General features: G+C 39.9%; 1 protein-coding gene across 4 annotated transcripts in view; it reads right to left on the bottom strand.

Annotated features, from left to right (window-relative positions):
• KITLG (KIT ligand) overlaps positions 1 to 14855 on the bottom strand; it is an 88378-nt gene that overhangs the window by 46824 nt on the left and 26699 nt on the right. For 3 of the 4 annotated variants that reach the window (XM_054988253.1, XM_054988254.1, XM_054988256.1), the window contains exon 2: positions 1857 to 1970. The exons of the other annotated variant lie outside the window; for it this stretch is intronic. In XM_054988253.1, the coding sequence (XP_054844228.1) occupies positions 1857 to 1970 (114 nt within the window). The remainder of the gene's footprint in view (positions 1 to 1856; positions 1971 to 14855) is intronic. 4 annotated transcript variants of the gene reach the window in all.

The raw sequence follows: 14855 nt of genomic DNA, 5'->3' as shown, positions 1-14855 counted from the left end.
TTGAGTATTTGAATTCTGTACCCTTGGGCAGATGAAGAGGTTTTAAATCATCTTCCACATGATCTCTGGCTGTTCTAAGAGGTTATAGATTGGATACTATTTAGAAGCAGTAGTACCTTGGAAAGAATGCAGTAGGAAAGACCTCTATAAACTGTTCTTTTCCGAACATGGGTTAATCTCCATATCAAGAAAAACACTTCAAACACACCTAGGCTAAAGAGGCATTTAGGCCATGCTTTTTGCAACGTACAGGTGAAGCTTATTAATTGAAGTGAATTAGGAAAATCTCTGTGCACAGTGATTTGCGTAAATGCTTTATTTATTTACTTATTCATTCATTCATTCATTCATTTATACTCCACCTTTCTTGCAGCAAAAAGTGGGATATACATGAAACTGGATCACATGAATGCATGCAAGCAGCTCTGTAGCTGCTATAATCTGGAGACAGACTATTGCCATAAGGGCAGAGCTTTTACCACCTGTTCCCCATCAGTCCCTTGAAGTTTACAAGGAAGCTGCCTCCTGGAAGGAAGTGTCTGGGGAGAGACTGCTGCCATCAGTAAAGAGTTTTTACTACTTGCTCTGTTTCCCTTCTCTCTTCTGTGGATTACTTTTTTGCTGACTGGTAGATTTGTTGTATTCGATATTGTTATTTTCTCATACTGTAAGCCACTTTAAGAGTCCACACAAGTGGAAAAAAGCAGGGTAAAATATCCAAGTAAATAACTAAATAAAAAACCCTCCTTGCTACACTGGAGCTTGTTACAAGCAAGAATGTTTCATAGCATTATTTATAATAACCCACCAATCTACCCAAATCTGACCACAACGTGGAGCAACAGATTCTGACACTCCCTTTGTTTTAATGAAACACCTTGTTTGCTCCATAAAGTAAATTTCTTATTAAATTATTAAATGAGGTGAGCAGCATCACGAAAACTACATGTACTAAAATCTGAACAGTTCTACTGAAACAGCTATGTACATTATTCATGATGTTCTACATTCAACAGTACTTTAAAATCTATTTTGAGTGTAGCATAAAAACTTGCAGTGTATTATAAAAAGTCTTCCAATGAAATTTTTGTTGCTTGCATCTATAGTAGTGGGCACAAAATACCTAACATTTATTTAGTTAAACACTATAGAATTATGCAATCCATAAAAGATTATATATATCCCTATTGTCTTTGTTTATAAACTAAGAAAAGTACACATTCTATTTTCCTTCTGTAACATTCATAAAACCCTGACCTGGATAATCCAGGTGAGCCTGATCTCATCAGATCTCAGAAGCTAAGAAGGGTTGGCTTTGGTTAGTAATTGGATAGAAGACCCCTCATGAAGACCACAGTTGCAGAGGCAGGCAATGGCAAACCACCATTGTCAGTCTCGTGCCATGAAACTCCTGGGGCGGGGCGGGGGTCGCCATAAGTCAGCTATGAGTTGAGGACAATCTCTACCACTAACATTCATAAAAGCAAAATACCTCAAAATAAACAAGCCCAATATGAAGGAGGGGATTTTTTTGTGGATACTACATGGAGGCACCTACAGAACATTTGAGAGGAAGCTCAAAGCAGCACTTAGGAGAATTCAAAAACTCATTAAAAATAATTTGGAAATCTGAGATATTTCTGGTGTTAAAAGATATTGCTTAAATAGAAAAGGATGTGCAGATGGGAGGCTACCTTGTTCAGGGATACTTGTGAGCTGTAAAATGTGTATTCCTTTTTGTGCCCCTATCTCCTATGTAAATCAAGTAGAGCGTCTTCAGTGACCACATTTCCCCAGAGTGTCTAGTCCACTTCCATCTAGTATTTAGAAAGAAGTTTAAAAGAAAAGCCACTTGCCAGTTTTTCAATGTAATTCACATCATCTGTCACAGGATTCCCGCAGGGACTTTGGGCTTTGACAAGAGGATTGAGTAGGAGCAGTTGAAGATAAAAGCAAGTGATAATCCAAGTCTGTAAAAGAGAGGGAATATTTGCTAGGTAATCTTTACACTCATTACACAGAGTACCATATAATACCTTAATACCTAGGAGTGAAAGAATGAATAGTTTAAAATACTATACTGGCTATTAAATTACAAAAGTACAGATAAGTATAATTAAACACACTGTGTCTTTTTTTCATTACAAATACTTTTGGAATGTAATGTATATTTCTAAGGCATATTTCACTGTCCCAGTTCAATGTTTTCATCACGAAGCTGGCTTACCAGTTCAAATATTACTAGCTTCATGGAAAGCCGTCACAGTATGTGTCGTGTTCTTAAAAATGATCTTTCATTGTAAAGAAACTGGTATTAGACTATTTTCTAGATATTTATCTGAAGCCTATTTGATTTAGTTATCAAATCATTAATCAAAGAGTCCAGTAGCACCTTTAAGACTAACCAACTTTATTGTAGCATAAGCTTTCGAGAATCACAGTTCTCTTCGTCAGATGCATGGAGGGTAAGAAGAAACTGGTCAGATATAGAGGAGGGGAGGGAGGAGTAGATGCAAACAGCTCTCAAACAGCTCCTTCTGATATGGAGATCAGTTTGCTTCTGTAAAGGAAATCAGAAGCAAACTGATCTCCATATCAGAAGGAGCTGTTTGAGAGCTGTTTGCATCTACTCCTCTCTCCCCTCCCCTCCTCTATATCTGACCAGTTTCTTCTTACCCTCCATGCATCTGACGAAGAGAACTGTGATTCTCGAAAGCTTATGCTACAATAAAGTTGGTTAGTCTTAAAGGTGCTACTGGACTCTTTTTGATTTTGTTACTATAGACTAACATGGCTAACTCCTCTGGATCTCAAATCATTAATAGGGATAAGAACATCCATGGGAGATTAGATAAGGGTCCGTCTGATTCTGTGTTCCATCTCTGTCCTACAGCAGTTTAGTGCCTACAGCAGTTTCGTGCCAAGGTGAGATGATGCTACTTATATGTCCACAGGACCTGCTAAACAGGTACTTTTTCTGAATATGAAAATGCTATTCTCAGTTCTCTATACCAAAAAATTATTTGTGTGTTGCCTTTCCACCAAATTCTTGATCCCTAAGGGGGCGAATATCAAAACACTAACACAGTTCAAACATAAAAAGCATATATAACAATTAAATAAAACATATAAACACATAAAATCACATAAAGAGGGATGACAACTCATGCTAGTGAGGGAACACCAAACAAAACAAAGTAGTCTTTATCTACTGCGGAAGACAACAATAAAGTGGATTTTCACTGAGCTGCATTTTTTTCCTAGAGTGATCTGCCTCTTTTCTGTACTATATAGCACGTATCTCAAAAGTTTTTTTAAAAGAATGGCAAAGACAGTAAAACTACCCCTGATCTAAACCTCTTTTTCCACATCCCTTATCAAGGGTGTTGCACGGGTGTGGAGCAAAGGCTATTTTGACATAAAGATTCACCTCATCTTGAGGAATAAGGTGTTTACATTAAATTAAAACTAGATTTCACAATATGGGTAATATAAATATTCCCTTGTACTTCAATCTAGTTAACTCAATACTAGTCTTAACATAGCATATTGTTATGTCTTACAGGTTGCATGGTAGAAACTCCAGAAAATGCAATTCCAGAATACAAAATATTGAATTCTTTAAGGCACTGCTAAAGGAAACAATGGAGAAATTTAATCAAACTTTCTACTTGAGACAGTCCCAAAAAATAACCTTCATGTTGGCCTTTGTTACTATTTGAAACAGCATAAAGCTCATATAATGGGAAATGATCCAAAGGGCTGCTTGTAGAATTACTATGCTCTCATCAGAGATTCAGTATTTGCATTTTTCAGGCTCTCCACTAGGCCCTTAGCCTAATAAGGCTAAAACGGACGCTGGTAAAGTTGACTGGTGTGGTGACATGCTCAGTAAGTCATGTCTCATTGTGCTACCCTCCTTTCCCTTCTCCAAACATAATGTGGGCAGACTGTGTGCTTACAGGGTTCTTACATTTTAGCCATTTAAATGGAAGTGTCATACAACTCTTTTTTTCATAATACACAATGGAGTGACTCCCAGCAGTACAATACAGTTTCCTCCACTGCAGTAGGTTCAGTTTCAGCATTTCAGCACATGATGAAGCAAAATCCTAATAAGATGAAATCAGTTTTATTAACCTAGATGTTCCCCTTAATGCTATCTTTGTACAAGATAACTCTCACAACTAATGAGCTACAAGTATACTATTATTGCTTTAAATGTCTTTTACATATTTACAGACAAATGCACTGCCAGATTGGTGGGCCACTGTATTGAAAGTAAGGTGTTTTCTTTTTTGGATAAAGTCACAGAGTTGGATCCATATCTATTTCTAACATGAAAACCATGTAGGGAAGTGTGGGTAAGTACATGTAGATCAAGAATTTATGTTGATCTACATGTAGGGAAGTGTGGGTAAGTACATGTAGATCAACATAAATTCTGATCATACATGTATTACAATCCATAACTGGTCCAACTTATGGTATCATGTTTTTCCCCCATATGAATTTTTAATGTAAAAAAATCAGTAATTTTCACAACAAATAATCTTGGAAGACATCCATCCATCAACTTTCTCTGGCGACTCAAAATCTCTTCCAATACTGAAGAGCCTTTTCCATATAATAGATAATGTATGCTTCAAATACTGTGAACCAGCATTCACATTATATTTATGGTTGACAACTATACTCCTTGTTCAAGGGAACAATTTATCAGCAGCAAAGGACTTATTTAAACATGATGTAGAGCTTTACTCGGAGCTCGTCCAAGATCATGGAATATGCTTCTACAAGAACCAAGGACTATCGTTCTCCCGGTTTTGAAAACAAGCTCATTTATTCAACATGATATTTTATTGTTGATATATTTATTTTCCTTACAAATCCAGACAACAACCAGGGAATCAAACAATTCGCTTCATTTATATCCCATCTTTTTTCCTAATAGGGACCCAAAGCAGCTTGAAGTGATCTTCGCCTTTTATCCTCAGCCTTTAGGCTGGGAATTTGTGACTGGTCCAAGGTCACCTAACAAGCTTTTAAGGCAGTGTGGGGAATCAAACCTGGGTCTCCCAGAGCCTAGTCTGATACTCTAATCACTATACCATACTGTCTCCCATCGAAACTGAAAATACAGCGATGTTATGACACTAGCCAGGCACAACAACATATGATGGCATGACATAGGATTACAGGGCTCAAGGAAATCTGTGTGATTGTCTGGTTCAAACTACTGTTCTAAAGCAGGCTCTGTGTCAATTATACCAGTGTAATGTTATAGTAAAAAAAGTGAGTATTGTGATCCTACACGCCCTACACATACTAAGGTATGCTAATTTTTACCATCTGAGACATAGGGAAAAATAAAAGATGAAATTTTGTAGTAAATAGCAGGGGGAGGTATTCGGGGGACAGACACATTCTCATACAGCCACAGTAGGTAGGATTATCAGCATATTTTTGTGTCAATTTGAACATTATAACAACTGAAAACAACGAAGTCTTTAATAACATACTGCCCTGACAATGCCCAAATCAAGACACAAAATAAAAATGTATGGGTTCAGCCAGTTTTATGTATTTAAATGGCTGATCAATGTAATTGCTTATTATTAGTAGCTAATTTATCTCAAGGGCAAGCTGCACGTGGCAATCAACTGTGACTACTTTGATGGGCAGGCCCACCCTGGCTCCAAACTAGGTTGGTGGAAAGCCTTGTTTATCCTTGCCTGCACATGCACTATGGAGAGGTTCCAAGCCTCACCCCCCTCCTCTGCTGTCCATAAGGTCTCTGCTAAGTTCAGAAAGATGCTGCTCAGGATCAAGGATGCTCCCCTTATTGTGTGGCATGCTTCCTTTTCCTTCCCCTTTGAGTAACTTTCCTTGAGCAACCTGCCCTACTCTTGCCAACTAGTTGGCCTAACCGGTCTATGACCAGGCTTAGTTAAGTAGACACTCCTCCTTTCAGGACATCACAAAGCAAGTGAAAAAGGTTTCTTCCAAAGCCCCAAATTCCTGCTTGGCTCTATAATAGCAACTGGCTAATTCTGTGTTATTCCATGGGAGGGTGGATAGGCCCTCTACAGAGTCAAAAGGCTGTATGGGAAAGATAGTCGCTGCCCCAATAAAGCTATATACTGCCCACTCCCCACTGGGCCACTTCTGACCAATACTGCCTCAAGAAAGCTGCTATAGCATAGTGATTGTGAAACAGCACTCTGCAAGTTCAAATCCCACTGCTGCCATGAGCTCAGTAGGTGGCCTTGGGTAAGCCACTCAGCATCAGCTCCCCAGCTGTAATGTGGAAATAATAATAACTCTGATATTGTTCACTGCTCAGAGTGGGGCACTAATCTGTCTAGAAAAACCGTATATAAACACAGTGATGATGATGATGATGATGATGTATTCTTTGAAAATAGGGGGTCGAGGCAAAATGATCCACAGTATTGACACTGTGATTGGCCCTTTTCATCAAACACATATTTAGTCCCCCCCCCCCAGGTCATCACACTTACCATTATCTACAATACAGAGGCAATATATCTGGCCTACTTTACATGGTATCATAAGGCTTACTGAGCTAAACTAAATGACTTAGATCATGTACGCTAAGTGAGAATTGTTAAGGAACACACACTGTGTAGCTAAAGTGCCTGCAGAGTAGTCAATTCGTATGACGCTTTGCATGCAAAGAGTCCCAAGTTCCATCCAAAACCTCTCAAGAAGCAAGTATTGGCAAAGACCTTTCTTTGTCCAGACCCCTGAGGAAGAAATATTGAGCACAATTGCTCAGCCGCTTGACTCAATATAAGGCTAGGCAATTTAGTATGTTCAGAATCACAGCTACAGATAAAACCCAGAAGGAAGTTTACACAATTTGCCATTTTGTTTTTCCCTACAATTTCTAAATTATTGAACAGTTTTGTTACTAAGTTCCTGTCAGAATGTACTTGATACAGATGTTCAATCGTAATTCTTGCACAAACATGCAGAGTGCATACCATGTGGGTAAGAATGTTTTATAATGTGCATATGTAATATGCCAAGATACTGGAACTGGAACAGAAGACAGAGAATAATCACAAAAGTCTTTCATGAACCTAAGCTTATGTATTTATAGTTTTTGAGAAGTGTTAACCAGCAAGATCATATTAAAAAAAACCTCTGTAAAATGAACTGGGAAGGAAGGAACTAAAGATAACTAAAGATAACTTAAATTTGTCTTTCTAGGGCCCTTTTCTCATGCTATTAGTGTCACATGGATGCCACTTAAAACTACCTTTATGTGGAAGCTATTGCAAAAGATATATGCACAGCACAGACCCGCTACGTGGAGATAGCGGATCCTTGTGCTGTAACAGTGTTAGGGACTCAAGGCTAAAACTGGGGGCTCTGATGTCTGAAGTGAAGACCTAGCCTAGAGATTATGTGCCAAGTCCTCAGGCTTTCTTCAGGCTGGAAAGGAATAGGGGTGTGCTGTGTCTGGACTAGCTAGGCCTGTTACAATAAAAAGGAGCAGGGAGAAATTGTAGCAGTAGAAAAGAGCAAGAGTCCAGTAGCACCTGTAAAACTAACAAAATTTGTGGTAGGGTATGAGCTTTCGTGAGTCAATATAGATACTTGAAGAAGTAAGCCGTGACTCATGGAAACTCATACCCTACCACAAATTTTGTTAAGTCTTATAGGTGTTACTGGACTCTTGCTCTTTTTGTCTTCATGATGGAGGGGAGATGATTTCTCTATTCCTCTACCCCACTATTTCAGTGCTTTCTCTGATAAAAGCACAAACTAGTGCAAACTGATCCACTCAATCATACATTCCCAGTATGATCTGACGTGACCTGATGGTGGATACATATGCAAATATTGCTCTTGAGAACGCTAACTCAAAATTCAACACACGCTGCATTCACCTCAATTTACCCTGGCTCGTAGGCGTTCACTGCCAACTCTTTCAAGGAACAAGGTAGAACAGAAGAAAATTTAGCAATTGCACAGAAGTGTGTAAGACCATAAGTAGCACTCCAGGAAGGAAATCAAAGCCTTCCTTCAAAAATGCAGTTCTCCATATCAACAGCACATTTGGCTTATACTTTCTCTAATATATTGCAGATGCCTGCTTAATTGTGCCAAGTGAATACAAAAGATTGACTGTCGTACACATATGGCTTTAATTGCTAAATGGGAGGGTTCCATAGCTGTTTTCTCTGAACTCATATATAGGATAATAGGTGTTGTGTATGCTGCCCACATTCACGACTGTGCACATTTGTTCCAACTGCCCATTATTAAGAAGGTACAAGCAGGGACCTGCAAGACTTACAGGGGTGGGGATCACTGAGCTGCCAACTAGCTAGCTCCTGATCCCCCACTTGCCAGCTAGTCTGCTTCACTGCTGCATCCTGATGCTGGGGTGGAAGGACAGCGCCAGCTTCTTCCTCCCTGACCACCTGCATTGCTGCCCTTCTACAGTTCGCTTGCTCTCCAGTCTGCATCACTGCCACCTCTACTAGCATGGTGGCAGCAGCAGCAGTTCCAGTTCTTCCTCCTCCTCCCCTGCACCCACCTAGGTGCCTGCCTTCATTGCCATTCCTTGTCTTATGGAGGAGACAGCAGTGGCAGCTTCTCCCCACTGCCAATCTTCTGCAGTTCACCCACCCACATCACTGCCACCTCAGAGGCTCACAAAGCAGTGGCAGTTCCTCCTCATCACCCCCACCCTTCTCTGGTCCCTCTCTAGGCATGAATGGAGCTGGACAGAGGTTTTGGGGAAGGCGGCTCCAGTCAAGATTTCAGGCTTTTCTGCAAACTTGGGAGAGTCATCCAAGTTTGCAGAAAGATCTGTTTTATGTCTCCATGGCCCTGATCCAGAGTTTTAAGTATCCATAGATGAGGCCATGTTGACTAATAGATACATTGACAAGACGGGGACCTGCAAGGATTTATGGGGAACATCTTGTCCCCCCACCACAACTATTTCCTTTGTCTTTTTCCTAAATGCCCCCATAGCCTCTCCCCTTTTCCTGTTTCCTTCTCTTCACATACCAGCTAAGATAACTTTATCTTCCTTCTTGTCTTCAGCTTTCTTTCCTTCCCTCCCCAGGGCAGCCTCTATCCAGGAAAAGTGTGGCTGAGTAGTACTGGGCATCAGGACCGGTTGCATGGCAGGGAACTCACAGGGACTTGCAGGGAGCACCTTGTTTTCTGCTGTATTTTACTCTCCACACAATTTCTTTGTTTACTCCTTATAGCAGCCCCCACCTTTCCCTGCATCTTCCTCTCCTTTCCATGCACCAACAAACCAAAATATCATTTAACTGCCCTTCCCATCTTTGAGTCTATTTATTCTTTATTTCATTTATACCTCGTCTTTCTCCACAACAGAGACCAAAAGCATCTTCCATCATTCTCCTCTCCTCCATTTTATCCTCACAACAATCCTGTGAGATACGTTAGCTTGAGTGTGTGAGAGTGGCCCAAAGTCACCCTGTGAGCTTCCATGGAGAGTGGGCATTCAAACTTGAGACTCCCAGATGCTAGTGCAGTAGAAATGATCAAGAGTCCAGAAGCACCTATAAGACTAATAAAATAGGGTATGAGCTTTCGTGAGCCACAGTATCTGAAGAAACGAGCTGTAGTTAGTTGTATAGGTGCTACTGGACTCTTGCTCTTTTCTACTGCTTCAGATAAACTAACACGGCTACCCATCTTGATCCAGATGTTAGTGTGAGACTCTAACCACTGTGCACACTGCTTTTGTGGGGTGGCTGCTGCTGAACAGCAGTAAGTAGTTGGGCCTGGATGAGTCATACAAGTTGAGTGGTATTAAGTTGCCTTATGGTTGCTGCCAGTCCTGGTGCCAAGAGTCCTCCCTCAAATGACAAAATAGCCCTGGAAAAGCCCTTCCTCTTAGTGACAGAAACCAAGGCTTCAACCGGCAACACTGTTGCGGTTTCCTAGCCATGGACCCTGATGGCATTTGTTTTTTATAGTTACAGGTGCTGCTTCTATTACTTTGACCTTTTTTAACCCAGATTTTTAAAAAAAGATTTCATTTCTTTCTGCAAAGCTGGAGTGCTTCACAGGTTTGCAGAAAGATCTCTCGTCTTTCAAGACTCCAATCTCTGGATTTTTAAGTATCCACATATTTGGCAACACTGAGAATCATATATTGATATTCATCGAAAAGAGGACTTTATGTAATCAGCCTTGTGACAGGCAAACTAAAAGTAATGTAAACAAACATATTGTAAAGAGGTCTCTGTTATAGGAAAACAATAACATATTAGTATTTACAGGGCAATTCTATGTAGAGTTATTACTGTCTAATCCCACTGGAATCAATGTATAGAAATACACAGAAGATCTGTTACATAGTGTCATATTTATACCATAATCCTAAACAACTTGGACCAGGTTACAGTGTCCATAAAGTGCTGGTGTAACATTATGACAGTACTAACAATTTTTTATTCAACCCTAACCCTAAACCCTTCTAAAATAATGCAGCGAGTCTAAATTATGAGTCAGGACAAACATTTTGTTACAGCAACAAGTCTAGAGAAGATACCAGCTCATATCCTGTTCTCCTACTTGGAAAATGAATCACTTTATATACACCATTGTCTGTTATTTCATCCTAATCACAAACTGTAGTTTATTGTTTTGCCTCCAAAGCAGGATTAAAACATAGCTTAGAAACCTTGTTTGGAAGAAACAACAAACTATTGTTTGCTGCAAAAACCAGAGAGGATTAATTGCCTAGCCATGCACAATGAAAAATGAGAGGGGATGTGAAAGTAAGAGCACAAACCTAAAGATTTCTAGGGCTCATTCCTCTAATTACAAATCATAATTTTATTGTATGTGGATTGTCCCTTTGGATAGCACTGTATATTTCAAATAACTAATAACAAAATTACTATACAATTCTCTTAACATTTGCTATAATTCTATGTAATCACAGTGCAGCTAAGCATGACATTTAGCTTGTGGTTAACAGAAGAATTCCAGAAGCATGAAAAATCTCATTCAGGATATTACAACTTTTAAATGGATAAATTTTAAAATGTGTTTTAAGATGGAGAAGAAGAGAATGATGTAAGCGGCTTTGGATTTCCATTGGGGAGAAAGATGGGGTATAAATGAACAAATAAATTTATTTAACTGCTTTAACACCTCTTTGCTTTTGTGGCACAGATAATTTCCCACTGACTGCTGAGTTGAAAAATATATCCAGCAAATTCTACCAGGATTTGAAACAAGGATTCTTGGGTTGAGCATTCCAGAATTCTCAAGCCAAAAAATATAAAGGAAAATTGTTGTTTGGGGTCATAACCATGATTTTGTAGAATTACACAAATTTGGGATTCTTAGGCAATACAAAAACACTGCTCCCCCCCCCCAAAATCCATGTTGTTTTTTGTGTTACCATTATCTGCAGCAGGCATCTTGTTTTTCTTTGATTCTCCCAATTTCCCAGGCAGCAACCCAAGGAAGGCAGCTCCCAGCCAGCACAAGCCAGAGACAGGGCTGCAGAGCTGTGGTTCTGGCTCGCTTTTTCATCCTTTGTGGGGGCTGAAACCTTCCTTGATGGCTGAAGGCACTTTTGCTCAGGGGCCCATATAACTGGCCCTTTGCTCCAATGCACTTGCAACTTGGTGATTCTTTAGTGGACAGGCAGCACTAGCTTTCCTGCAATTTTCGTGACACTTAGAGTCAATAGTCACTTCAGCCCCACACCCACAAAAAAGCCCCACATAGTGAATAATGACAGAGCTGTGGTTCACCTTCCCTTCCTCTTTCCTCACTTTGTGAAATGAAACAAGCAATAGACCACAACAAGGACGAATGGCAGTTTTCTGTGAAAAGGTAAAAAAAAAAAATGTCAGTCAGGCACGTAAGAACAGGAAAATCAAGTGGATTGGGGTTTGTTGGTGGTGGGTATTTTAATGCAGGTGGCTGGCCAATACTCTCCTGTGCTAGGCCACTGGCTGACCACCATTTCTCCCACAAAAATCAGTACAGAGAACCGCATCTGCGACAAGAGGCATCTACCTCAGGGGTTTATAAAACTGAATCCTTTTTTATTCTGCTTGAAACTTGGATGATCTTTAGAAAAGAGGGACGATTATGTTCTGCGCAAACTTGGTGTCATTTATAAACAGCTGCCCAAGACCCTCATATACACACGGAAAATAATGGTTTCAAAATTCCAGAACCCAAAAAACAAACAAATTTGAATTCTAAACCAGGACATTCCTACCATACAATAAACAACCATGGTGAACACCCCTCCCCCCATCCCAGATCTGTAATTATAATGAAAATTTCCATCAAAAATAATTTTGGAACCACTCTAACATTGAAAACCATAAATAAAATCTTTAAGATAGCTACTGCAACTGTAGAAAAACTCCAGGAACTGATCCGTGCTTTCATTGCTCAAATGAGTCCTTTAATTTTCCCCTGCTCTGCTGGCACAACTGGGTACATGTAGAGGATAAGCAACCAGAACAGAGACCCTTCAAGCCTATCTTTACTCAAAGTTCAATGACACCCTGAAGTCAGAGTCATTCTCATGCTATTTACGTCGTCATTCCATTTCCTACAATTCTCAATGTTTTTCAATACAGAACATCATTTTAAAGCTGTTAGTCCAATTATTTTCATCCCTTTTTACAAGTCCCCCAGCATAGTAGTATACTATGGAAAATAAGAAAGTATACACATCTATCAAAGGAAATATTAAAGCAAAGAGAAAGTGCAAGGTCTGGTGATTAAGAATCACTAGAACTCTTAGGAAAGTATCCTATGCAATCTATATAATTCTGAACTTGGCCCTAGAAGGTGGGTCAAAAATGCATCCAGTGGGGCGAGGAACAGACAAGGGAAACTTTTGTACAAATTTGAGGGAGGGCCCAGATTTGCAGAAAATCCTGAAATTTTTTTTAAAAAGGCTTGCAAAGGTTAAATCCTCCTCCTCAAAATAACAGAAACAGGGCCCGCACCATAATGAGAATGCTATCAAGATACTGCAAAACTACATGGTGAGTTTGGAGCCCATTGGGGGCGGGTTGCTTGGCAGCTGGCTTCCATGTCATTATTAGTGTATGAAGGGGGTAGGAAGAGAGACAGAAAGTCTGGAAAAGGTAAAAACATAGAAAGCAAGGAAGTAGAGGAAGAGGAGAAGATTAAAGCTGAAGAGGTGCTGTAGAAAAAAGGTAGGCCGGTAGGACAAAAAAAAGTGGACAGGTTACAGGGGGAGGGAAAGAGGGAAAATTGAGAATGGAGGGGGTGAGACAGTTTCAGGTAGGCAGGCAGTGGGAGTGAAGAAAGGAGAGAGACTGTTGGGACTGCCAGAGGACAGGGAGAGAAAGTGGTGAGAAAAGGAGGGCAACAGAGCAGGAATTGGTGTGCAGGAGAGAAGTGGGAAAGGACTGGAAAAAAAGAAACAGAGTGGAAGATGGGGGAAGACAAAGATAACCAAGGGCTGGAAAGAGAAGGGGGCAGTGTATGAGGGGAGGGATTTTCTTTCCCACAAGTCCAGTGTGTCTCCAACTTAAGGTTATAATGTGTATATATTTCTTTAAAGTTGTATACTATGAACACACATTCTTAGAAATACAGAACTGGCGGAGATCAAATAGCTATCTTGTTCAACTTCAGGTCTTCGAGTCACTCTAATACAACTATACAATCTCAGCTGCAAAATGTTACAAACATAAAGCAGGGACACTATAAAAGCTTAGTTGCATAAGAGTGCTGCAGGGAATGGCAAAACAAGGTATTTAGCCAATGTAACCCAAAGTATGGCAATAGGTCAGATTCCAAAGGGCTGTACACATGATCAAAATCTCCTGCTACATACTGTAAGCATGCTGACACTGACTCAGCTGTCTATCAAAGGAACCGCAAAGACCTGGCAACCTTCCTTCTGATTGCTCCTGGAGTTTTATAAATTGCCACCCTTGCAGAAATTACTGCCAGACTGTTGTGACTGTATTTGTGGATGGGCTGGTAAACAAATTATATTTTCCATGTGAATACATTCATAGGAACTGTCAAGATGCATCTATGTATAGAAAAATGTGGAAATATGCTGTTCCCAAAGAATTTTTGTGCAGCTGAAAAATTAAAGCCACACAAGATGTGTGCTGGTATGCTGGGCTCCTTTACAGCCCAGACCTTGATCCATTTCTTTTCCCCCTGCCCAAGATATGCCCTATGGAGATTCCACAAATGTGTTACAGCAAGCACAGTGCACAAATTACAATCACATGCCACTGTATGTGCGTTTAATTATTTTTGTACTATTTAAAATATTTTAAATTTAAATTGTTTAAAATGTTGTTTTAAATTTTTAAGGTTTGCCCATTTGGGGACCCTATTCAAGTAGAAAGGCAGCATGCAAATGTTCTAAAGAAATAATAATAAATCACAGATAATAATTCCTATTTTTTCTTTAAAATACTAGTTGTGCCTTATGATGGACTGTGCAACTTGTACTGAAATGAATTGTTCTATGGAGTTAGGATGTTATGGTCCACAGCTACAACAGTAAACATTTTGCTTGCTTGCTTGCTAGTTGGAAGAGCCCTTCCTGACAGCCACAGACCACAACTGAAGCATCAGGGTGCACAAAGTGTCTGCCTGTCATCAATTTATTTAAGTGTTTTGAATCCAGTGTGGTTCTTTTGCAAAACTGCTCTAAGGAAAGATTTTGGACTGCTAGGAATTAAATGTGGCTAGGAAGGCAGCATAGTAAAGCCCGATCTCATCAGATCTTGGAAGCTAAGCAAGAATGGTAGTTGGATGAGGGACCATCAAGTAGGCCTCTGCAGAGG

The sequence above is a fragment of the Eublepharis macularius genome, chromosome 9 (assembly GCF_028583425.1).
Source record: "Eublepharis macularius isolate TG4126 chromosome 9, MPM_Emac_v1.0, whole genome shotgun sequence".
Classification (NCBI taxonomy): Eukaryota; Metazoa; Chordata; class Lepidosauria; order Squamata; family Eublepharidae; genus Eublepharis; species Eublepharis macularius.
The sequence above is the reverse complement of the archived record's forward strand: the minus strand, read 5'-3'. Positions and strand labels throughout refer to the sequence as shown.